At 37.8% G+C, this 27,026-nt stretch overlaps 1 protein-coding gene across 1 annotated transcript in view; it reads left to right on the forward strand.

The window, feature by feature from the left end:
• The window catches only part of LOC124170028, a 79,399-nt gene that overhangs the window by 24,337 nt on the left and 28,036 nt on the right, over window positions 1-27,026 (forward strand). The window contains exons 5-8 of the mRNA XM_046548712.1: window positions 12,092-12,255; window positions 18,122-18,190; window positions 21,424-21,549; window positions 24,972-25,138. Of these exons, the coding sequence (XP_046404668.1) occupies window positions 12,092-12,255; window positions 18,122-18,190; window positions 21,424-21,549; window positions 24,972-25,138 (526 nt within the window). The remainder of the gene's footprint in view (window positions 1-12,091; window positions 12,256-18,121; window positions 18,191-21,423; window positions 21,550-24,971; window positions 25,139-27,026) is intronic.

Consider the following 27,026-nt stretch of genomic DNA (forward strand, 5'->3'; position numbering starts at 1 on the left):
AGTAAACTCCCTTTTGAACCTCGGCTTTTGGGAAATTTATGCTTCATTTTGATCTCAAACAAGTTAACTCAACTATGAAGCTGATTTCCATATTCAAGGATATAAAATAGGCAGGACTATGTAGCAGAGCTTAATCTCCAGTGCTTAGCATTCTAAATAATGACGATAATGGAGACGTAGAATTTACTTTTTGTAAAAACATTTAAGTACAAAAAGGGTATTATAGGCCATCTATCTAACAGCTTTAACGCAGAGCCTTAGTTTTTTAGGTGCTCAAAGAAAATGTTAGTGTCAAATTAGAAGCTCTAGTATGCATTAAGAATACCTTAAAAATCCATGACTGAACGAGGCAAATACTGTATAACCAGACTATCAATATTTCAAGCTATTTCATTGATTGCAAAGGTAAATGTGTTATTTCAGTCATTAACAGAAGGGATTACACTAACTAATATTATGTTTGATTTATAAAGCAATGGGTGTAAGAAAGGCTCTCACCAAAGGGCATAGCCGGATATAAAGGTGATAAGTTCCCCCTTTGGGATTTTTCCCGTCCCTAGGGTATGCGATTTGGGATCAAATAGGACAAACCTCCCCACATTTCTAGCCGGCTAGATGCCCACTAGGGCCGGCTAGATCGAAAATACGATTTTCACTCTTTTTTAAATATCTCGGTCAAGAATGCTTTTTTTTAAATGTGGTTTGCGGCTTTTGTAACCTTATTTAATGGAGAAGATTTTCAATTGTTTTCAATATTTTTGAGTGGGAAAAGAAGATATATCGTCGATTTGAAAATTTCTAATGTATGCTTGAGAGAGCCAAAAAAAATAAAAACGTTTTCTGGAGGTGTTTTTAATACCTTTTGGCTGGCATATTGGCCGGCTATGCTCTTTTACCACCGAGCACTGAATAAATTTGCCCGTAGAGCAGGTTTAAGTTTCGACTTGAATTCCGCGCCAAAAACGTTTTTCTCGGGCGACGCCATGTTAATGACGTGTGAACCTCGTGATATCTGCATTGCTTGCATAAGGAGTGCATTGTCATGTATGTTATTTAGAGTATAAATAAACAGTAGATAAAACAGAGAATTTTGAATGGGTGGGAGGAAACCGTACGTATATTGTTGTGTGCCGTGAATCTTCCTCTCGTTTAACACGAGAAAAGTATTTTTTTGTGGTGCCAAACGACCCAGACCGAGGATGGTGGTGGTACGACGCTGCACGGAGATAGCATAATCCTTCAAAGATAGGCTGTAATAGAATTTGTGAGGGCCATTTTCAATCTTTTATGCTTCTCAAACGGATTTAATTTCCATTACTCCTTTTGTTGTCTTTGGCCTAACGCCGCAAAGAATTCGTATGTGCTTAACTATCTACGCTTTCATCGGGAAATTTTACTTTTTAATTGCAAATATATAATTCTGTTTCAATTTATATTGGATTTAATTATTATCGTCTGCATATTTTCCCTGGTTTTCACACTTTGTTTATATTTTCGGTATTAATAGCCAACCACTACAACGGAAAAGTTCTTCGACGCTAACTTGATGTGTCAAATAGTACAAAATACATGATTCATTCAAAAATTAAAGCATCCACGATAATTGCCGAGATTACTTTCTCACTCGAAGCTCTAAAGATCTCATCTTAAGCAGTTTCATTTCAATGAAATGATTCGTTTTGAGAAAAAAATTATTCATAGTCTCGGTTGATAACGCCAGTACATTACGAAAATCAGCCAGAACGAAATTAACGTTTATTTCCGCCATGATGATAATTTTTAAGCCACTATTCCACCAACCCAGAGTGTTTACAGCTTCTTGAAGCATTTTAAACGCGACATTCATGAAATTCACACGTCACGCGGCGTTCAGGAGATCGAAATACAAAAGAATTTTATGCATTACATGAATTGTTAATCTCCTGAACCATTTTAAAGTTTTAGGATCACAGGGAGAATATGCCATGGTGAATACCCCCCGTGAATCTATTACATGACTATAGTTTTCTTGCCGTAATTCAAAATAAGCATTCTGCGTAAAATGTCAATCCTAGCGATCTTGTTCCGATTTAATATGCTCTGAATAACAAAATATGTGTCTATTATTTTTTTAATCAAAAAGTATTACCGATAACATGCTGAGGATACTTTCCTTCATGTGAAGTTGAAAGTTAACGGCGATGGGGGACCACTTCTTTCTAAAATTAAACTATCCTGAATTTAAATTAAATGATATAAAGTTAGTGCTTTTTTTGATTGGTCAAAATTAAAAATCTTCGTAAACAATTAAAAAAATATTAGAGAAAAATTTGAAGCTCAACATAATGAAACTTACTTATATCAAATAATCCCTTTCCAAGTTTCCGGACATTAAAGAATAATAATAATAATAAAATAAAATCATCGGTAAATTTATTCCTGATGAAGTAGAGGATGACTAACAATGAATTAGTGGAGAAATATTGAAAAAATAGAGAACAGAGAAATTATTTACAACACTAACAACACAATTAAGAAAAAATAATTCGTAAACAACAGCATGCACTTTCGCAGGGCTCCAGTGACAGAGGAAGGCTCAAAACCAGATTAGACGCTAACTGTAGATGCCTGAGAACCTGCTGCCGACGTCAAAGATTACCCGACACCACTTAGCAAAGGGAAAGCAAAGAACGGAGCTTTCATGTTCAATTGCATTAGGCTCAACTATGTGGAAATTAATACACAAAAATGAAAAGGAGACTTCGTTCATTTCCACAGATTTATTATGACGGTACGACATGTTTCGAACCATAGAGGTCATTATCAAGTACATCAATTTCGAATGTTAAGCAAACATTTATGTACTCTTTGAAGGGGTTGAGGAAAAGAGTGGAAGGAGTGGGTGTCAGGAGGGGGGGAAGGGGCTGGGTTGGAAATCCTATGTGGGGGTTGTATTGAGAAAACAACCGTTGGAGGACGGCGCTGGTGAGACGGAGGGAGGCGGTGCGGTTGGTGGACTGGAAAGGGTTTTTCCGTGAGTCGGGGTTAAGGAAGAGGTAGGTAATTAGAGGGTGTGGAGTGGAGTGGTAGGGTTCTGGATTTTTGTCCGTCCGTGATTTTAAGGCACACTTGTAGGAGTGGGGAAAAACTTTCATAAAGGATGTCGTTAAGTGGTTGACCGTTGGTCATATTCCTCCTTATTTCTAGTTCCTCCATTTTATCCAATTAGCTTCCTTTCTTCTCTACATGTAGTATCTCCGGCACAAAATCGCTATCATGATTTTCTTCCCAAAGATGTTTCGCAGTCACACCTTTTGGATGGAGAACATCTCGGGAGGACGAAAGTGTTTTAGAAATACCATGGAATTAGAAATTACATGGAATTGCCCAAGCGAAAACCGTAATAGGAGAAAAACTTAAAAATTTGTCGACGAGATAGGCCAACGTATGACACCTCCGGTGGAACAAACACGAGTATCTGGGAACTCGGTTATTGACCTCGCTATTAGCAAAAACTTTAACAGGTACATGAAATCGTAAATAGTATGACAAGTGACATCTATCCTGTCATGATAAGAATTGGCACGACACCAGTTTTAGAACCTGAAAACACATTACGATTATTCTACAACCTAGCTAACTGCAAGTGTTTCAATATGAAATGGAAAAGTGCCTACGCGCCATTTTATCTAAAATGAAAGCCGATCTCGACTTGAGGATCCAATACTACGGGAAGTTCATCAGTGAGGCAATGAGCAAAGCAATTCCGAAAAAGAAAAAGCATTGTGACCGCATCTAATTCCTGCTCATCAATACCTAAGAAAAAATTATGGAAATAAATTTCTGGAGAAGAAAATACCAATTAATAGGAACTAGGCCATTCAAAAATAGGGTGAAGACTAGTGGAGCCTATTCACTCATTCATCTGACGGCCTGGGTGTTCGGAGTAACACCTGGTCATCCACACGAAAGGATTGCGTTTTACCCTTTTGCCTTGAATTCCTTATACGATCAGCTTCATCCAATCTCCCAAGCACAAACCTAGCCACCTCCTCACGAGACCTAGTTCTATCCGGTATTTCTAAAACACTTTCGTCCTCCCGAGACGTTCTCCGTCCAAAATGGACTTCCATAGGAGTTAATCCTGTAATTTCATGTACTATTTTATTTATGCATTTATATTTAGGTAATTGAACGTTATACGGCCGTTAAGCAGTTGAAAGAAAAATAAATTCTCCAAGGCCGTACTATTTGCTGGGCAAAAACGCGGGGGGCAGGGATTTGAGGGATGGCAGTGGGGTGATACACAAAAATAAACCTGAAAGACAATGAAGCAAACAATCATGCAATCTCACTTGCTCACCTAGCAGGTTTGTTCTAGGGAACAAATTTCCTCGCAGTTCTCAATCACACACACACACTCAGGATTATGAAGCTTCCGCTTACGCCAGTGACATACACCAAAGAAAAAGATAAAATAATAGGAGATTCATGGGCACACTCACGAACCTTGCAGATTTGCTCCAATTTACAAATGTACGTGTGGGACACACGCACTCATAGTATGCCCACAGTTTTGTGAAACTCTCGCTTACGACAGTGACCGTGAAACTCTAGCGAGAACGGTTGTATGTTCCCAACAATGGTCTCCGACACCTGGTGTTTCTCCTGCCAAGTACGCCTCCTCAAAGAATAAGGTAATAAATTTCTAAAACTTAGGCCAAGTAATGACTTTCGGATGAACGGGTTGAAAAAAAAATTGGTCTAGCATCAAGGGCGGGAAGGCATGGAGCAAATAATGGGGAAAGGTCGGTTTTTGCGAGGGGGCGGGGGATTTGAAGTGGGGTGGCGGAAAGACGTTGGGATGTGTAGGTATGGGGAGGGGGGAAGGAGAGTTATGGATCGGGTGGAAGGGAGCCGTCACTATATGTTTTGTTGATGTTTGAAATCAAGGAAAAAGGCAAGATGTTAATGGCCCTTAGTCTTTTTCACGATTTTGCCTCGGTGTTTTGGAGTGAAGACAGATTAATAAAAGGCTAATGAATGATCTGAGACAAGTTTAAATAGCCTGACATCATTGACGGTGATTGAATGAGAATTGTAAGTCATATGATGAGCTATAGACGACTTATTGTAGTTGCCGAGTCTAAAGCATGCAGCGTTCTACTCGAATTGTGTGTTTAATTTCCTCCGTATCTGCCCGATATAGGATATATTTCACTCAAGACATGTTTTTTTTATAATTTACGGGCTTCTGGAGGGGTTCAATCGGGTTTTTGGGGTTCACAAGGAGAAAGGATCTAGCAGGTTAAGATGGTGAAAAGTGTCCCCTGAGATTTAGAAAAATAGAAAATATACACTTAAAGTGCATCCAAAATAATATGTTTCCCCAAAGTTTCAGGGCTCAACAATGGAAAGTAACACCAAAATAAATTTAAACACGAATTTTATTTTTTTAACCATTTCTCCAGTTTTTATTTTTATAAAATCGTTATCTTGATTTTAAAATGTAAATACAATTACTTTCTACCATTCTGATTTTTGTCAAAATATTTTGACCGAAAACTCAACTTTAACATAAGTTTGAAGTATTTGAAATTAAATTTAAAAATTTAGGAAACAATAGACACGCCGAAAAATATATTTTGTTACCCCTACCCTGAAGTATAATGTAAATTATTTTCAGATTTATAAAATTGATGAAACACTGTCAAACACACGAATAACTGCTTTGCGCCATTTGCATCTATGTATTCCAAGAGGATATTTGATTTGATTGTTGAGAGCAACTATTGTTGATCAGTTTCTAATATTATTGATTAAGAATAGACATTAACATAAACAATGCCTATCACACTTAGATTGATCGTACTTTTATTGTTTATAGCCAAAATTTTAAGCTTGAATATCCTAATTACTGCGCGAATATGACAGAAGCGGTGATAATTGGTATATAATCTTTTCGAATACGCATAAAGGCCGTCACCCTGAACAAATCATTGCGCAGGTTAGTATTGAAAACATTTGTTGAAATTGCGAGAATTCAAGCCTGCAATTAGAGGAGGGCCTATTTTCCCCTCTGGCAGCAGTGCATTCTCTTGTGCGTTGTACCAATAGCTCGCTTTACGCGAAGCAATTTTGACTGCGCTTTCGTACATAGGTAATATTGCGCAATGATGCGTCCCGAGTAAAACGGCCTAAGTACAGAATTTACGGCACAAAATATCATTGCACCAGTCCACGTCACTAATTTCCTTAGAAATTCCTTCATAAACTAAGCTGTGTTAAGCGACTTTTTGTGTGCGATTATTTCCTTGCAGCGAATGCCAAACCTTGCACATTTTTATCCATATTCTGTCTCCTTGTGGACATGACTGTCCATTAGAACAGATATATTGGCTTTAATGTAATGCTCTACCAATGAAGTTATAAATAATATTTTGTAAAACCAAGAAATAGTATGGGTATACAATTTAAAAATGAATTCATATGCTTCAGTAGCTACGCTTTATGGCAAAATGATTTTTTATATTACATTTTAAAAATAATTTTAAACAATGTCTCCATTGTCATGTTGAATAAAAGCTTTTGGGCTATGTCGCCGCGTCAGATTTTGGGTGGCCCCAACGTTTCCCGACCGATGCTGGTCGCTTTCTCAAGGGAATCTGAGGAGGTTGGATTTAAAATTGATATATATATAGGTATACGTGTCAGGTGGTGGGGGAGGGGAGTGAGAGGTTGAAGGGGTAGGTTGTCGATTATTTTTGTCGATTACGGGTTGCCAAGTATGGCTGATTTTAAGGCCAGTGTCTCTGTTGAAGTTGTTTTTCTCCTCTTTAGATATTTCTATTGCTTCTCTCGTTGACGAAGTCCGCGGTAGCCGAAGAATGTCTCCATTATATAATACCATTCATAGAAAAGAGCGAAAAAACACTTTTTATTTTGTTACAACAAACGTTTCGTTATACCATCGTTAACATCGCAATCTCTAACCCTGTCAGTTATTTCATAGGGTATCATATCTCTTCGCGTTCCTAAACTTGGAAATGGAACCCTCTATAACTCAACTTCGTATGGCATAGGGCAGATGCCTGGTTCTTTGGAACACAATAATTACACATTTCTCAAGTTCAAATTCCACCATTGCGCCCTCCGAATGTGGTTCTCTGGTTCCTTTTCCGCCTCAGCAAATACCAGGTGCCAACGGACGAGAATATTCGATCTCTCTTATTTTATTCATATGATCCGATGTACAATAGGAAGTTGGCGACCGAAAGATATGGCTAACTTCGTTCGGAAGAAACTGCTGTTGAATTTATCTAAAAAAATTTGTCTATTTTTCAGAGTGCGGTCTGACAGAGATTCTCATCCTAGTTTATCTTACAAGGGGAATACACGACCTTTGGGTGGCCGATTGAGCTTAACTTTTCTGATTCGGTAGATCATGGCTATCAATTCAATACGCCGAAGCAAGACGACGCACTTCTCAACATTTTTCGAGAAAAAAGCAATTAAAAATCGTAAAAAACGGGTCTACGGTATATATCTGGTATTTATTACCAATTTAGAAAAGACAGGAGTGGCTTAGCAGTTACGGCGATTGCTAAATTAATTAAGGATGGCGATTTTGATCCTCACTCTCGGAACTTTTTTTTATATTATTTTTCAAGGATTTTATTGTTTGCATTTTTAAAGATTGTTTTCTCATCTTCGTTAGCTTAATGGAAATATTATGAATTAATTTTTTAAATAATAGTGAGTCCTGAAAGGGGTAGAAAATGAAGGAAGGGCTATATAATAACCTTTCCAAAGGAGATTTTGTATTTATTTGTTCTCTCTAGGTAGGTATATTAGGGTATTGCGAGGGTAAATTCTCTTCTGTAGGGGTAGGGACAGAATAATGACATTTAAATAATTAATTGGGAGGGAGATACACCCTATCGACGGATATACGTGACGGATACTCGTATATAAAAGTGGACAGAAACTTGGCGTCGGCATTATGCAACTCTTAAAAAATGGCGCCAAGGGGGACAACAGTTTAACGTCCCATCCGACGGACGGTGTACTGCACTTCTGGTTTAATGCACATTACACGCAAGGATTGAATTTCGAAATGCTCTAAAATTATTGAACGAGATTTGGACGTGGATGCCAGTACACTATCTGACCACTCCAGTAAATTCTTCGTTTGCAAGTTTCGGGATAGTACTCGAACAAATAGAGAACGCGTTCTTTCCTCCGCCGCAACGACTGACCTGTATTTTTGACGGTATTCACGAGAAAATTAATCGCGTTATTAGCCTTTTCGCTGCTGTTCAATCTCCGAAAACCTTCTCCTTACATGCGGCGAAAAGGTTAAAATGCGTTTCGTGGGCCCATGGAGCTGGTACCTCCGGGATGGGTGTGGTACACCCTCCGAAGGGTCGCTAATCCGCGACAGCAGTGAAAGGGTTAAATAAGTCATTCACGCTTACGAATGGAAATGGAATTGAATACGCGCTAGGGGGGATTTATCCCCCTTATTCCCCTCCCCCATAGTTACGCCACTGACTCCAATGCTTCTAACGATAGGAGATTGCCGTAGGGTAGAAAGAACACTGTATTCTATCCCATCCTCAACTAAAATTGCCACCTCGCCTCACCTTGCCAAGGAATCGGTCCAGTTCTTCTGTTCCGTGGGGCCAGATAATGAATGTATCATCAACATACCGCAGCCATTTTTTAGGTTTCTTGTCGTAGGTGTTGATGGCCTCCGCTTTAAACCTCTCCATGAATAGATTGGCCACCACAGGTGAAAGTGGCGATCCCATCGCTGCTCCGTCTGACTGGTCATAGAAATCACCGTTTCACAAGAAGAAGGAATTCCGAAGGCAGTGGTTGACTAGGTCAGGGAAGTCTTTTGGTATTCCTGAGTCAACGAGACCGATTCCTTAATCTCCTCAACAGTCGGCACCAAAACATCCGGTTTACCATGGAAAAGGAGAGAGATGGCAAGATACCATTCTTGGACGTCATGGTCAGGAGGAAAGGTGATGGGAGTCTTGGACATGCCGTCTACAGAAAGGCCACTCATACCAACCGCTACCTAAACGCAATGTCACACACACCATCCCGCCCAAAAGGCCTCTGTGGTATCCTCTCTACTCCACCGCACCTTCACTGTCTCCGACGCCGATTCCCTGGAATCCGAGAAAAGACTCCTGACCACAGCTCTACGCAAGAATGGATACAACCAGAAAATGGTCCTTAAAAGGGCCGAAAAGGTCGCCAAGCTCCACGCCCGGCCACCTATGGAACGCCACACCACTGAGGAGGATTCGGTGACACCAGCAGCGAAACTGACTATCCCGTATATCGCGGGGACTTCGGAGAGGATCGCCAGAATTCTCAAAAAACATGACGTGGTCACCCGATTCAACTGTGTGACCAAGATCCATGACGCTGTGCCCGGGCCGAAAGACCAAATCCCACAGGAGCTATACGAGGGTGTCTACCAAGTGCCCTGCTCATGTGGGAAATCATATGTAGGAGAGACGTGTCGAGGGATGGCCACAACGATGAAGGAACACGCCCGAGCCATGAGACAGAAGCAGTTCAACTTGTCGGCCATCGCAGAACACGCATGGAGTGAGCCGGGACATACCATTGAGTTCGACAAGGCAAGAATACTGGTAAAGGAGAGCCGTTACTACCCACGGCAAATCAGAGAAGCCGTGGAGATATACAAAACGAAGAACTTCAATAGAGACCACGGCTACCCAATCGACAAGACATGGAAGAGGGTCCTGGCCAATCAGCGCCCAGGGGCCTGACTATATAACTCGGCGGAAAATTAAGCTTCTCCACTTCGACCTGAAGACGGGAGCAGAATGGCTCTCGAAACCGTCGTCACCCAAAACCGACGAACGCGGCTGGAGCGCCCGGAAACTCATACGCACCATGATCATCGCCGCGGAAACCTACGCAGGAATTTCACTCTCTGTTATATGTTGCTTTGTTTTCGCCTGTCTCGGTAGGCAGATCAAAAGCGACAACCAGAGCTCAAAACAAGAATTAACATAAAAAGTTACTGAATATACTGCTGACGTTTAACTTGCATGATCTAAATAATTCATCACTTACATTCTACGACACACAATGGTACCAATCAATTTTCAATTGACCCATTGGTTTAGAAGTCAGCTAATATTTTCGCTCTTTTCAACAAACCGATCAATTTCAGTGGCATAAGCAATTTGTTTTCTCCACATTGTTGATAATACATTTGGATTCATCATATCAAAATTCCAAGTTATTGAAACGAAAACTGAGGGATTACTAAGCGCTGTAATTTGGGCAACTTGATGTAACGCACAAAAAACGGGTACTTTTTAGTAAAACTTAAGTAAAGGAAATAATACGAAGCGAATATTTTAAATAGCAAATAATCAAAGGCAGAAATAAGTTCTCCTCCTTATGCTCTTTGTTGGATTGAAATTGATTGCTTCATTAAGACACTAGAATTCCTCAAATTCGGGTACATTGCTTTTTTTACAGATTCTAACTATGAGAAATACTTTTGGCTTCATGGCACAGTAGCAGAAACGATGTTCGCATTTTTCTGTTACGTTGATTGAATCGATATCCGGTTTGTTTCATATGTTGTTTAATCTGTGATTCTAGTCGTTCCTAGTATAGCATATGTTTCTTGTTTTTTTTTGATGTGGTTGAGTTTAGAGCTACCAGGATAGATGGCAATGGATCACTTTGCTTACTAAGCTTCCTTGCCTCACTGTCCATTCCGTCATCAAATTTTCCAATTCACTGGCATGTTTTCTTGATGCAGAATAAATTAGGGTATAATAAGGTAAAAATGAATGGCTATCGATTAAATTTCAGTGACAGATTCAATTTTCAGTCGATAGTTTCTTCTTTTGTCCGGAAGCTTCACGTCTACATCTAGTGCGCAGATGTAGGTATAATGTGTCATAAGCAAGGTTAGGCATTTGTTTGGGGTGGTAAGAATGCAGTCGGTTTCATATAAAAAGTAAATGCGCAAACGAAGTTCCGCCTAGAACTTTTTTAAGTACTCAAAGCAAGGACAAAATAAATTTCCAGACCTATTCGTCCCGTAAAATATCTCTCTTTATTTATAATTTCAGTTGATGTCTGGAAATATGATGGGATTCTGATGCATATTCCCTGTATCGCTCTGTATGATATCTATTCTTATTCTTTAAGCAATATCAGACTAGCGTGTAACCTCCAAGTACATAGCAGCTCCCAGCCTTCTTCTTACCCTCATAGTACCTTTTGAACAATGCAGCTTTCTTTTGTAAAAATATTTTCCGTCAGTGGAGTTATTCCATTTTTTGGCAAGTTTTTCATCAAAAGTATACTTAGAGATATTAATTTCAATTCAGCCATCACGCCTTCGGCTCTTTCCTCAGACCCCAGCAAATAAACCAACTGATTTTTAAACCATGATTGTTTCACATTTAATAATTATACTTATGACAATAACATTTATTCATCTCCGGTCTCTGCATTGTAAAATACAGGACCAGCTTAATACAAACTGAACGCACATAAGCATTGAAACAATCCTCTGAAAGAATGATTCCTCAAGGAACTCACTAATTCTATAAGAGTTTATTTTCACTGAAAACTTTAAAATTTAACACAAACGATGCCCTCTGAGTGGCATTTTTAATGATTGGGGCAAAGAGTATTATGTTAATGCTGCCATGTGAAAGAGGATTTATGAAATACCTGAGTACATATCCGCTGCGATGATTGGCACGTCCGTGAACTTGAGAATTGGTGGTCAAATCTTTCGTATTACTTTAAAATTTAATGCATACGTGATATATGTACAATGAAGTTATTATAAGAAGTTTAAACTCCTTGTTAATGGCTAGGATGATATGTTTTAAAAAATCTACAATTTAACTCAATTTAAAAAAAATGTAGTTGAAAAATCCGTTTATCTTTTAATGTCTGTGACTCTACCATACGCATATATTGAACCAGGTACTCACGTGCATGAAATAGATGTGTGACATGGATAAGCTTGCATGTGCATAGTATGAAAGCTCTTTCTATTTTTTCGATGTTTTTATTCCATTAGGTTTTCCTGCTGATACTGTTCCCAGTCCTATACCTGCTGGACATAGGAACAGATATTTACGTGGCCTATAAACACAGCCACGAAGCCAACTACATATACTTAGGCCTAACACTCGTGTTTATCTTTGGGCCTATGCTGGCTGAGTTAATCGGGAACATTTATCGGTAAGTATAATCATAATCACAGTTTTGAACGATTTAAAAAATAAAAATTTAAATAGTCGATAAAAAATGGTTCACTATCTTATTAAACCTTTGATTCTTATGATTCACATTTATTAATTATCTTCTTATAAATCTATTGAAAAATTGTTGCTTAAAATGTAATTAACATTTGTTTTGTTACTAACGCCTACAATTAGGCAAAAAGTGCATTTTGAGGTATGCAATCGGTTTATTATGCATCTCTTGGCATTGTCCTTCAAATGCTTCATATATATATTACCATCTAGTTCCCGAGTCTTCAGCTGCCAGCAAATATTCGTCGTCCTATCCCACCTTTCACCGCTGTTCATCCGTTCTAAAATTTCCATTTATTCACATTTTCCCACAATCTGGATTTCAATGACTGTTTCAATCTTAGAATACTTGCCTACCTCTGTCACGAGCCTTGCCTACCTTGCCTACCACGAGTAGGTGGTTACACGGTACATTTTTTCGGACATTTTTTCGTACATTTTTAAATGCGCAACAAATTATTTCAACTTCAAATATAAACAAATGGAGAACATGCAAACTTTTTTAAAAGTACTAGAACAATAAGATCCTTACCTCAAATAAACTTGCCGAAAATTTCGCGGTTGAATAATGTTTTATCGCTGAGTTAGGAGTCTTTAAAAATAATCTTCATCGACTGTTTGAAAACACGTGACGGAGCGTGCGCGCGTTGATGACAGACTGAGGAAGTGGATAGAAAAACTGTCTATGTAGGGACTCAAACGCAAATTTGGCGAATATAATTGCTGCTTTAGCGTCAAACTTCGATTGTGAATATATTGGGTTGCCAAGGCGTTGTTGAATTATATAAAGACGATTGTTTGGGGGCTTTGGAAAGATTAAATTAAAATAAGTTGATTGCAGATTGTGATCTACGTTACACACCTACATCATTTGCTTAATACAGTAAGTATATTGTAGCATGGACCTTCAATAGAAAAACGTGTGAAAACCATATAAATCGTGTATCCCATAAAACCATGTAAAGTGCCCCGACGTCTAATTCCTCTATTTACTCGCCGGAGAAGTTTTTTGCTTGTGTTTGAAGGGACAAAAATAAGAGGAATAAGTGGTTGATGATCCACAGAATGGAGTCAAATACATTATCTATATTGTCAACGGGATATCCTCAACGTAAGTACACTCTTAAATCAGGGTTACCGCAGGATTTTATCAAGTTACTTTTTCACTTTGTAAACAACTCTATAAATGTACCTATCATTCTACCCATTGTAGGATCAAATTGTAAGGGAAGTGACTGTTTACGAGAATAAATACTGATTACGGTTAAACCACGGTGAAATATAAGGAATGTAATGGTCGGCTGGCCTCCCGTCACAGGGAGCCCCTAACAAGGAATATTCACGAAGTGTCTTCCGCCGATATTGTTAAAATTTTGTTGGATAGTAGTGTTCCATAATAAAAGCACATTTTCAAAATTTCTCGTGCCCTTAAGCCTTGTGATATAATAAACAGGACAATAAAGGCAGTTTAATTTTAGACTTGAAAGCGAGTGTGTCATGATTTCTCTCCATCCTTCTCCTGTGAATCGGCGCACGCTACAGGAATATACGAGAATTATGAGGCTTTTGGCAAGCTAAACTCAATATTTATTACTGCGATGCCCATAACGTTCGCAGCATGTCAACGCAACACCTAAAATTTCGACTCGTTTTGCAGTCGGTCTCGATTCAAAAACAGGAACTTGAGTTAATACAGCGTAAATAGTACTTGAATCTTATTTCTTTGCCTATCACGTGCTTTTTTATGACCTTTTAACAATCATTTGGATCTCAATCTTGGACAATTCTCGCAGTTCATACATTCAGCGCCTTTCCATCTGATCCTTTCTTTTTCCCATCCCCTTTTCTTGTGTTCCATTCTTTCGCTACCCATATCCAATCAGTGAGATATCCAAGTCAAGCAAGATCATATCAAATCCAAATAACTATCGGGGCCGTACGTAAACAAAGAAGTCGCCTATACAAGCCAGATGAAATGAATGTGTCGTTTTCGTAGTCTGCCACCAGGTGACTCTGAGTTCAAATTGTATGATTGTCTGAATGAAATTAGAGCAGGCGTTCAGAAATTCATACATTCTTACATTTTCCGTGGTTACACGGTGCATTTTCGCGTTCATTCTGAGATTCAGACATTCTCACATTTTCTTGTACATTCTCATGTACCGTGTAACCAGGCCTTTAGAAACAATTGCTAAAGGACTTACCATTGAGCTTCCCCTATCCGGCTTGTCTCCAATTCTTCCCTTTTTTCCATTCTTTAGGATACCAACTATCAATCAACATGCGCTATTGAGTCCTTTTCCAATACAATACCCTGGTTTCACAATACAAATCCCATATTGAATCTCTATTTAATGTAATCAACCTCTGCAGCTCACAGTCGCTCTCTATCGTCCACAAAAGTCTTTCTGCTCATAATTCCCTCACTATGAGGCGTCAAAAAGCACTGAGGAAACTGTCCTCTCTTTTCAATTTCTTTTCCAAAAACGAAATACCTTTACCGCTATATACCGCGAATCCTCCGTCTGCCAGTCCTTCTCTACACATCAATAAAACTGAACTTGCACTTCTTCTCAATCTCTCTGCTCCCCCTCCTGCTCCAGCTTCTCCAAATCCTCCACAGAGGATCCTACAACACGATATCTCACCTCCCTCCCACTCCTGTTCCCCCATTCTAGTGAAAGGGAACTCATCTCCAAAGAAAACGATTTTAGACATAGTCTTCGAAGATCTTCCCAGGTGCCTAAGGCAAGTAGATTTTTATCTGTCTACCCATATCACTACCAGGAATTTCCGCGCTCCGAAACCAAGGTTCGATACATTTAAAACATAAGAGAATGCTGGCAATATAATAGATAGATTTTATATCATGGGGAACGAAACTCGACTGGCTTGAAATGATCTACAGATGAGTATGCGATCGCTTCGTAATATTCAGGAGCAGGAACGAACCGGTGATGGCCTGGGCTTTACAAAAATGGGCAATATCAGCGTCGTTTCGGAAATATCGCCAGGATTCGAATTCTCCCTCAAGTGCTTCATGGGTTCTGTCCTTCAAGAAGAGACATGAAATTGTGAAAAGCAAAAAAAATCAATATAAGTGTCAACAAGTGAACAGTATCGCAGAACAATATAACGAACTTCTATCGCAAAAATACTGCAATCAACAATGACGTTTCAGAAGTAAACAAAAAGCTTAATCTCCAAATATAATAGGGATTTCGTAAAATATACGAAAGATCAGAATGGGTGTGCGTACAGAGGTGATACACAGAGAACGCTCTCAAAAAGGGAGAGAATTTTTTTTTTAATGGCTCTTGGGAACGTGAGCAAAGTAACACATTCATACACAACGAAGTATGCTATTATTGATTCAGGAAAGCTGCTTCCTAAATGTTTTTGGGCATGCAAGAACCTGGAGATGATTTTGGTCCGCGTGTGCATGAAACTGAAGAAACTGGGGAAGGAAGTTTTAAATTTTTCTGTTGTCTGTTGAAAATTTGGAAAACATACAGCTGGGTCGTATATCAAGTTTTTAAAAACCATACGTTAATAAATATAAATTATTGCTTGTCGATTCATTGGGCGACAAACAAATAGTGTTATTTATGATGAACTATTTATTGACGAGGAAGGAAAACAAATCACAACATAAAAATTACACCACCGAAGCGCACATCCGTAAGCCAACCGAGCGATGTATATTTCTACTGACCGGTAAAGCAGTTTATTGTAAAGACCAGAACTCTACCTTCCTCCATCTGGGAAAAGAGAGATTTCCTTACGTGAAAATGGAATAAAATCATTAGTGCATCATCAATTGTCCTCTTCAGCATTCAATGAAATGTTGTATTATGCAGTTAATAGGGAATGGATTTGTTTTTAGAACTAATGGGAAATATGTTTCCCTGATGACTTAAATAACGAAAGTGCGAATGCTCATGTAGCTGTTTTATAAAATGGGCATGGTGCTTTTCAATATGTTTCACATCGGCCCTGGGTAAGCGCAATTCCTAATTTTGTCCTTTGACAAACATGGCAGGCACGGATCAATTTACGTATTTGTCTGCCCATGTCCTTCCATAAAAATCTTTCACTAGTGATCATCGCAATTTTTTGCGTAAGCATGCGAGGCATGCACGTATTGGATCATCTTCTTAACTTGGCTACTTAGCACCCACATTTTAAACTTACCATCCTTACCTAACCGCACATGGATTATCTCTTAACTGACCTCTAATCTGTCGGCTCGTCTCTCTACGTTCCGTTATTGCGAATCATCCTTGGGTAGCGATCCATCTAAAATTAGATTTTAGGGTGAAACTCTAGGATCCTTAAATTGAGCTCTTTTCAAAGCCTCAACTCCTTGCCACAACGTCTCGGAAATTCCCATATTGACTTCTGGAATAATAAAAACCATGTGACCTCTAACTACCGCTTCGTTTTTCCCACAGGGATGTCTACTTAGCCAATCACGAACAATATTTGGGTTGCCCTCAAAGTGTTTTATCTCAAACGAGAACTCTTGAATCGACATCGCTTTCCTCCTCATCCTATTATCTTTCAAGTAAAATTTATTCAAAAATATTAAGGACTTACGATCCGTAACGATCGTGAATTCTCGGTCCAAGAGAAAGGCCCGTAACTTTTCAAGCGCCCATACTTTGGCTAATATTTCTTTTTCCATTGTGGAGTACAAACTCACCGGCCCACAAAGCTTACGGATTAATAAAGATGTTGCCTTTTCCTTATCTGATCTATCTTCTTGGCTCAGCACTGAACCTACATCATAATTGCTATCATCATTTTGAAGGAACATGCGTTTTGAAAAGTCCGGGTGAGATATATTGACGCTACTCACAAATATTTACTTTGCGGCTCTGAAGGATTTTTCATGTTCCTCCATCCGCCGCCTTTTATTTACTTTCTTTAGAAGGTTGAGCACAGGGCCATTACTCTCGGAATGGTGTCGGCAAAGACGAGAATAATAATTACAGACTCCCAAAAAACGCAGTTTCCTCACGCTTTATGGCTGTTGGTACTGCGTGATCGCTTGTATCTTACCTGGGTTGGCAATAATACCATAGACACTAATGGCACAACCCATAAAATTGATTTTTTTAAAGGAATGCCATTTCGATAAATTCAATCTTAAATTAGCCTTTTGAATAGGTTAAAATGCAATATTTAAATGGGATAGGTGATAATTGAAGGATCGCGAGAATACCACTACATCATCTACATAAGTTGTGGCATAATTTTACATTTCTTTTCCAAGGGTTTCGTCTACACACCGTATCAAGGCCGCCCAACTCTTTTATAATCCAAACGAAACTCTGTAAAACACCTAGGTGCAGGACTTATACAGGAAAATAGTGTAAATTTCGTCATCCTCGTGATATTTAAGTTGCCAATAGTGATGACGTGAAGTTCGTGTTAAGGAACCAAACAGCTCGGTTATAAAGACTTCTTTCTGGTAGCGCAACAGTTATGCACCACTTACAAGTTACATAAAAGTTTCTCGAGTTTTCCTCCGGTTGATGCCGTCCATGTCTCCCGACGTTTCGATACGCGACTTGCTGATCATCTTCAGGGGATCTTCCGAATGAAGATCCCCAGAATCCATGGAAACACAACGTAATTTACTTTTTCTTGTTTTTTTACCATTTTTTTCACGGGTTCTTTGTTTTTGCTTTAGTTACTCCTTTTTCTAGATGATTTGTACTCTTATTGCATAGGTATTTTGCCATTTAGTCCTAAATGTGGCTCACAAAACCTCCTTCTTCTTTCAGGAAGTGGCGTTGTGCCTGGATAACCTGGAAGGCAGTATTCAGCCTACGATCGCTGAGACTACTACCTCGGTAAGAATACAAGCCTTTTTGAATAAAGATTATTTTTCTTTATGTTAATTTAGTCATTAACACCATTTGACTAAATGCTATGGATTTAGGCGAGTTTGGAAGTGCGCAATGCGTACGCAATATAAGAGGCAGGTTCTAATGACCCATGTGAAAGACGGTGTACGTGTGTTGTATCCAAATTAGATACAAAAATCTATATACAGCTTTGAGCGTGGGACACTCGCTTAATATCCATGAGTATTCCAACCAAGTTACAAAAGAGTACTTTGAACGGCGTAGCATTTATTAGATTATTTATTATTTATTAAATTATGTAGCATTTATTATTCCAGCTTTAATATGCAGACATAAAATTTTAAACTCTTCAACAGAAACTTACAATAATGATTAATGAAAATAATTAATACGATTAACAAAAAGTTTCCGCAATTCATTCATTTACGCTAAGGATGTGCGAGTACTCGAAAATCCGAGTCGAGTAGTTAGTATTCGACTCGAGTGTTTTCATTAGCATTACGAATGTCGAGTCGAGTCCAGTAGTTTCGGTTACAGAGCTGTCGAGGCCAGTACGGACAGAAATTCTCCGACAGGAAGCGCTATCATTAATCTTAAGTAATACTATAATTTTTAAAGTCGATAATGATTCCTAATGCCTTGGCCTTGGAGTTTCATCTTGCTATGTACACTTCAGTAGTCGCCGTTGGCTCGAAATACCTTTTCGTCATCCGCGGCGGCCGATCGTCTTCCTACCCGGCGGCGTGTTCGGAGTAATCGGAGTGGACCACTGCATCGCTCATACTTTCTTTTTGCGACACCTTGCAACCTACTCATTTTTCTTCAATCAAACGCCGAGAGAATTCGTAACAAATTGTTGAGATCTCTGGTAGAAATAGCCCGGTCAAATTTGCCCAAAACATAGGGGTACCCTTACATAAATTCCCTTCAAGCTGAAATTTTGCATGAACTTAGGGATATCACTTTGATTAAATGCTGAAAAGTCTCCATAGATCCCGTTTGTGCTAAAAATTTTATTCAAGGTCAAAGTTCACAAAATGGGTTTTTGCATTTTTTGGCCAAAACGTTAGTTTTATGAAAACAATTGCTCTGTACAAAATTGTAGATAAAAAAAAACTATCAACAAAATTATTATCATACTTTTCTCCCTTAGATTTACCGTTTCTGAGAAAAAACATTCGAAATTTATCTGTATTTTACGTAATATGCGTTGCTATATTGTTGCGCTCTCCGAACATTATTATACGCGTAACACGAATATTGGCTACCAGCTCTCACCTGTCCCTTCGCCAACAATATACTCATAATTTCATTTGCGATATCTCTGTACGCTACTCATTTTCATTCACTCAAACCCCGAGAGAATGCGTAAAATGTTGATACAATTTCTGAGAGAAATATGTAACTTTAATGTTGGAGCGGACAATGCCAGTTTTTTCCGGTGTTTAAAGTCACAAGCTTTTAGCCTTTATGATTACTGGGTACGTCCGATATTAATTTTCTTTTCATTCATTTCCTGCAGGTTTTTTTCTAGAAATTAAAAAACAAGAGTCACTAAGGTTGATTTGACGACGTGAAAAATGCATATATTTTTGCCTTACAAAGCTAAAATTAAGTTCTACAGTTCGTTCACCTCGTCCACTTAAACTTCATGAAGATTCAAGACCCATAAAAATCATAGATATGATTTTTGAAAGGTATTTCCAATGTTCCCGAATCTTACAATTATGGATAGTAAGTGTGTGCAGAAATTGTCTTGCCTTGAATCCTACTTGCCTTTATTGCCGGCAGAAATTTGCCATGAAAGGAAATTTTCAGCAGGCAGTAATATGGAGACGTCAAAACCTGCTGCCTGATCAAGTAGAAAATTTGTTTTTCCTGCGTGAGAATTGAAAGGCTCAAAGAATACATGTTTCATTTCTAAAGGTTAATTCATTTCAATTGTGCCTATGGAACTCTTTAAGGCAAATTAATGTTCATTTACCTCTGAATTCTGGCACAATTACCCTCAAAGGTCCTCATTACACTCTCCGTTTTACATCAAGTGAAGCATTTAGAATGAAAAACTCATAATGGGATCGGAAAAGTAAGAATAAATTAGTGCATGCATTGTTGTATTGCCTGGTCCAGAAAGTACCATACTCGACTCGATACTCGCGAGTAGTTTTCAACTTGACTTGAGATCAAAAAGTGCTACTCTAACATCCCTAATATTTACTACGTATAATTCTATTGATATATTTTACGTTCGACGAAAACAGCCTAAAGGTAGCCTTTCAATTCCATTCATGAATTTTTCTAATCTTTGTTTACTCACTGACACAGTTTCTCGCAAAAAATTTGTGACTATAAATGAAAACTAAAAATACCACATATTTGAACAGTTGTTCAAGTGGACTGTACATAAATATACAAACTTTGAGTCGAAATTCTTTTACGCAAATAATTCCCTACTTTCTACAAATCCATAATTTGTTAAAATATAACACAAGTATTCATGTTATTGTATACTTGCTTGAAAATAGAGGAAAAGTCCTTACATTAATTCAGTTTCCCAACACATACATTCTCCACAGAAGATTAATGCAATATCCATGTACAAAATTATGCAACACTTACCATGTGGACTTCCATACAAATCGCAACCCCTAAGCAAATAGATTTTGAAAAAAATATGATTCAGTTTTTCGGCTCAGATGAGGGTCTATTAAAATTTTATTGAGTAAGAAACATGGTAAATGAGATGGCTGCCGGTCATTTTAGCGTAGATTTCAAAATACGATTTTTAACCGTTATATTTTAATATGTAAGTAATATAATGGGCAATTTTTCATCTGCTTAATACAATTTGTATCGTCGTCAGGTATTTTTCTCTCGAAAATTTTCTATTGCACAAAACGCCGTTGTAAAACCGAGTAGAGGAAAGGGGAGGGTGGAGAGAGGGAACAAAGAGGTTTGGGGGAGTAAACGTTCTAAGCGCTGCGGTTTCATGGAAGAGGAATGGAAGATGCAATACGTCGGCCTCCTGTTACCATTTTATTGTATATTTTTAATAGTGTAGCATAATTTTTTTTCTAATTTTAGAAGATATTGGACAATTTTAGAATAGAATTGGTTTCAATAAAAGCTAGTGACAGGCATTCAAACTAATGAAAGTCTAATGTATTTTATGATAAAGTGGTTGTAAATGTACTTATAAAGCTTCCTTTTTCATTCAGAGCATTTAGGAGCGTGTGGTACGCCGTGGACTCCAGGAGAGAGTTTGACCCAGACCAGATAGTGCTCTACGAAGAGCTCAACAGGTTACGTGGAGATGATTACTGGGATATGGTGGTGGAGACAAGGTAAACACCGTAGTCATTGTATAATTTCATGTTAATTTTAATGATGGAAATATATATTAATGTGGTTATTCAAAAGGCTATTGAATAATTATTAGAATTAATTTATTTAGAAAAGCTTTATCTTCCATTACTTTAAGTATGGTATTGCAAAATTTAATCAGATAATGAGCAAATTTGAACAATGTAGCCAATGTTTTAAGGAATTGAGTGGAGATCCAAGGGTTTGACTGTCGAACTGATTATTTTTAAAATGCTCCATTCTCATGAGTAAATCCACATTGGAACTTATTGGCAGAGAATGCCAGACGCATTGATAAAATACAAAATTTTAATATTAGTATTTCAAGTTAGTGTGTCATTATTTATGTCATATCAAGTTAAGCCTATAAAAATGTTGCATTCGAGCTTATATTAATTTGGTAATGGAACCATTTCGCTCATTGATATAAATAAATAACTATAGATTGGTCCCAGGTAAAGGAGACAGAAGTGATGTTCGATTAATTAAGAGGCTAGCGGGATCAAATAGATTGTTTCCCTGTATGCAGTGGATTGACAAAAAAATTGCCCATTAATTTTCTCTCATACCTTTGCTATTTCAAAATTCCGTAGATACCCACTTACCCATGAGTTCAACAAACTATCTGAGGTAATAATTTGATTGCTTGCGTGTCATTAAGTTTCGCCTTAAATTTCCACTTTGTTCAAAATCGATGAAATTCCTTCACGGAAATTTTCCCATTAGTTTCACTATTTTCCACGTGTACTGCTTCTTTCTTTGAGCGCCACCATTGACGTAGAGCTGCTGTTATCTCCGGGAAAAAGTTCCCTACCGAGAACTTATTGCTATCATGTTCTAAAAACTGGCCTTTAGCCTGACAAGTAGGATGAAGGTGTTGAACAATTGCTGACAGGATAGTTAGTGACAAAAGGAGTTCTGGTCGATAGAGACGTTTCCTTAGCTTTTGACTCGAAAGTAAATTAGTTCTACTCCATGCCGAATTAAATCGAAACTAGATGGTCGTACGTGGTGCAAGGGCTCCATACTATCAATAATAGACACTTCGTTACCTCCAAAAATTATAAAATTTCTATTTAATGACCGTTTTCAGCTATTACATAATTATCAAGTACAGAGAATATAAAACATATGTTGGGGACATATTAATATACACTATGTTTGTTGATGTGGTGGGGTTGGTACCGAGCTGGGATTGGTAATTCCTGGAGGGGAAGGAGGTCAAAATAAAGTTTGTAAAGAGTAATACCTTTACGGCAACTATTGTCGCATGACGTCACAGCACCATGTGCCTTAAATATCTTCCACGTTTGAATAGATACATTTTTCAAATAAACGGTATAGATGTTAGCATTTCATTTTCCTTCGAATCCAATCATCAGATTTTCTAAGACTCTTTCAATGTCCCTAGTGAGGGTACCAGGGTATCTTATGTACAGAGTTAGCGTTTAGACTGTTATTACAAAAATGTTTATCCTTCAACGTTATAAATGAATCACTTATTATATTTTATGATGTCAACACGTAAGTCTCCAAACGTGAATGGCGACTGTCACATGACGTCACAGTATCATCTACCTTTAACATCTTCCACATTTCAATAGACAAATGTTTGATTTAAACGGCATAGCTGTAAAACTTTTGTTTTCCTTAGAATGTAACCATCTGATTTCCTAAGACTCATTCAATTTCCCTAGCAACGGTACAAGGGTACCCTTAATTGAAAAGTTAGCGTTTTGTCAGTTACTACAAAAAATGTTCTTCTTCGTCGTAATGTACTGATTACTGATTACTAACGAATTACTGATTTTTTTACGTATTCAACTCGTAAGCCTCCGAAAGTGCAATTCAAAGCTGGTACATGACGTCACAGCACCATCTACCTTAAATATCTTCCACATTTCAATAGATAAATGTATGCTTTATACGGTATAGCCGTTTGCATTTTATTATCGCTCGGTTGAAACGATTAAATTCCCTTGAGGGTCCATTGCCAAGGTGCAAGAGTACCCCAATTTTACGATATATCGTTTTGACGTCTATTACAGAAATGTTCATCATTCAAGCTAATAATAGAAACCGTGATTTATGTAAACATTTATATTCTCTAACATTAATTTTTATATTTTAATATTCCAAATTAGTGTTGAATTCTCACTGTTTTTGAAAATATGAAGATCATCTCCATCCCCTTAATGCAATTTTTAACATAATTCAAGGTCATTGATCTGGGTAAATAAATTAGAAAAGAAATAATATATTTTTATTCCATTTTTATTTTTTTTATTAATTTACGTACATAAAACTTTTCATCCCCATTGAAATTGTAAAAACATCATTCCCCCATCAGTCATCATGAACATCCAAGGATAGTACATTTTTCTCTCTCCCCATCACCATTAATTTGGGTCAACAACCCCTCACCGTATCGGAGACTAATCATCTCCATGCGATACTTCCCCTACCTTCAACATCCATTATACCCCCTCCTTCAACTCTTACTTCTTGAGGAAGGTAAACTTCTCCAGTACATCTGGGAATCTTCTCCTTAATAATCGCTGCCAGAATAAATGGATAGACAGAATATCAGATGCTTGATAAATTACATACTTTATAATTCATTTCATAACGAATATTCCGAATAACCAATAGATAATTTGATGGCTGTATTCGAAGGATGATAAAATGCTAACAGCCATGCCGTTTATATGAAAAATTTGTCTATTCAAATGTGGAAGATATTTGAGGTACATGATGATGTGACGTCATGTACCAGAGTCGCCAAATACGGTACTATTGTCAAGAAGGGGGGATTTGGGAGGGTGATAAGTAATAAGGGGGGTGGATTGGGAAAGGATTGGATTGAAAGTGGAATGGATTGGATTACGTCGTTAACAAGGTGTTCTTCGGTTGCTATCTTTTGAATTTCTTAGGCAACCACCATCCTTCCTTTCCCAGTAAAATGCATTGTTTTTGTATCCCAACTGCTTTGGTGCCCCATTTCCAAGAGGTTCCCGGCAAAAGCTGACTTTTCATTCTTGTTCCTCCAGCATGCCTCGTGTTTCTTCATCCTTGTCTTGAAGTTTGGTCCCGTTTGGCCGATAAAACATGAATCACAATTATTACTATTTAATTCATAGATACCAAATTTCAATGTGTATTCAATTACACCTTTTGTATTATTGAAAAATATTCCCAAGGTTTTGTCATTATAGCAAGCGACCTTGTATTTAGTATAAGGGATTGCTTGGGTTACAAGATTGGATAGCCGATAAAATGTATTATTTTTCCACGGGTAGCAAGGAACTTGACTTTGAGTAAAATAAATTGCTAAAGGTGGCATGAGGCCTTAATGTGAATGTTTTACAGAATAACAGTTTTTATTCTTGTCCCTTTTTCACAGACGGAGTGGAATATCATTGATTAATGCGCTTTCCTTCGCTGCGATGGTGGAAAACGAACAGGAGCAGCTCAATTGGAAGTTGCATGAGGCGCTTAATGAGTCGGCGCCTCAGCTTCTCCTGCAATTAGTGATCGTGCTCATGCAACTAGGCAACAGCGAGACGGTCGGTGAGTGGATGTGCATGTATGATCAGGGTTCGCCCTGGTTGATGGAATAGAAAGAATCTCTCCTGAAAGCCTAAAGACCCTGAAAATGGGGAATGGGAAGTTAGAAATGGAATGGAATGGTTATGTAATACTTAATTTTTCTGCTTCTTCTACCTCTGCCAACAGTAAATGAGAGATGAAATACTCTATGATTATGCGGGCATAATTGGTTGGCTGCAATTGAGTCATTTCTCATTACACGCTTCTGACGGAGGTATGGGCAAAGAGATGAAAGGTATTAGGCTCGAATCGGTCACCCTGGGTAAAAACATGGCTGTCGACAAAGCACTGAGGTCACAATGACAATTGCAGGCACTGTTCATTCACTGAATCGGAACACGATCCATGTATTACTGGTATACTCATTTTGAGGTACATTAATAAAGTATGCCAGGCGATATTTGCAATTTGCAACTCGGCATCGATCATCTAGTATTTGCCTCGTCACATTGAAAGCTAATTTTCAGGAAATTTAACGTAAGTAATCAGAGTAACAAAGTTTTCTCCTTTTTAAAAGTGGGCTGTTTACTGGTTAAAACTATTAACCTTTTCTGGAAGACACCTCTTTTTACCTGAGGAAAATGTTTTCCTTCCAAATCTCAATCAAGGGAGTTCATAGGAAGCATACCCTATCATTCTAATAAATTTGTCTCAAACTGATTAAGGTATTAAATTAGGTATGTGCAGAATTTCACTCATTGGGCATTCCCGTCACAGTTAGGATTTGCCAGAAGGTAGGCAACTTGCCACACAATTGTTAGATTAAAAAGGAATAAGTAATCATTAACTGCCTATTTACAAAATTATTGATACCGACAAAACATTAGAGCATCCCTATTAAAATTTTCTCTTCCATTATATATGTCAGTGCGTAATGTGGAAATAATTAATAATAATAATACAATCAAACTGCAGCAGGCAGCATAAGATAATATGCTAGGAAAAAGTATTTTCCTAAAAGCAAAGAACAAAGCATCCATAATAACGTGTCGGAGGAAATTAGGCTTCTTTGTCAAATAACTTTGGATTGTGTTAAAAAATGTAATCAAACACTAATTATAAACTGGATGCTTTATGCGCTGTAATCATTTCATCAAAACATAAAACACAATAGGGAAACATTTCAAGAATTTCCTTAGATGGTTGTTATATATAACAATAAACCAAGTTATTTTTGACGAAATGTAATGAAATATCTAGAATTCTTATTCAAACACAAGTAAAAATTGCATTTTGTAAAACTTTCTGAAGCACTCTAGGAGTCATCAGGTGATTCTGATTTCCAATCTTCATTGCTGTAGTTTTCACGAGCTTTCTTGGGTGCAAAATCACATTTTGAACAACGCCCCCTCTCCTTTTCTCATAAAAGGCCACGGTAGTCATTTTTGAAATGTCAACTGGGTAAAAAGTATCTGATACTGCCACGTATAATTGTTAGAACTTAGTCATGCAATTGCTTTTTACACTCATTGACATAAATACGACGATATCATGAAGTAAATTTGTGAAATATTAGACATCTGGTTTTGATAGAAATGTATTGTCCTACATTGATTGATTGCCGTATTAGTACAAGGGGACGAATTCTTCCCATAACTATTCTTCCTTCAATTTTAAATAATTTGAAATACCGTCATGTCACGATACATATTTAATTTTGGAAAACCAAAAGGAATGAAGAAAATATTAGAAACACATAAACGTAGCTATGAAAGTAAAAAAAAGAAAAACACAGCATATAGACGTTGTTTAACGTCGTTAGCCTCTACTTTTCTATCAAAGTCGGATTTTCCCCTTTCCTCGCATGGTGTTAACACTTGTTACTGTCGGCAGATACAAACGTGCTGAA

Source organism: Ischnura elegans, chromosome 13 (genome assembly GCF_921293095.1).
Source record: "Ischnura elegans chromosome 13, ioIscEleg1.1, whole genome shotgun sequence".
NCBI classification, from domain to species: domain Eukaryota; kingdom Metazoa; phylum Arthropoda; class Insecta; order Odonata; family Coenagrionidae; genus Ischnura; species Ischnura elegans.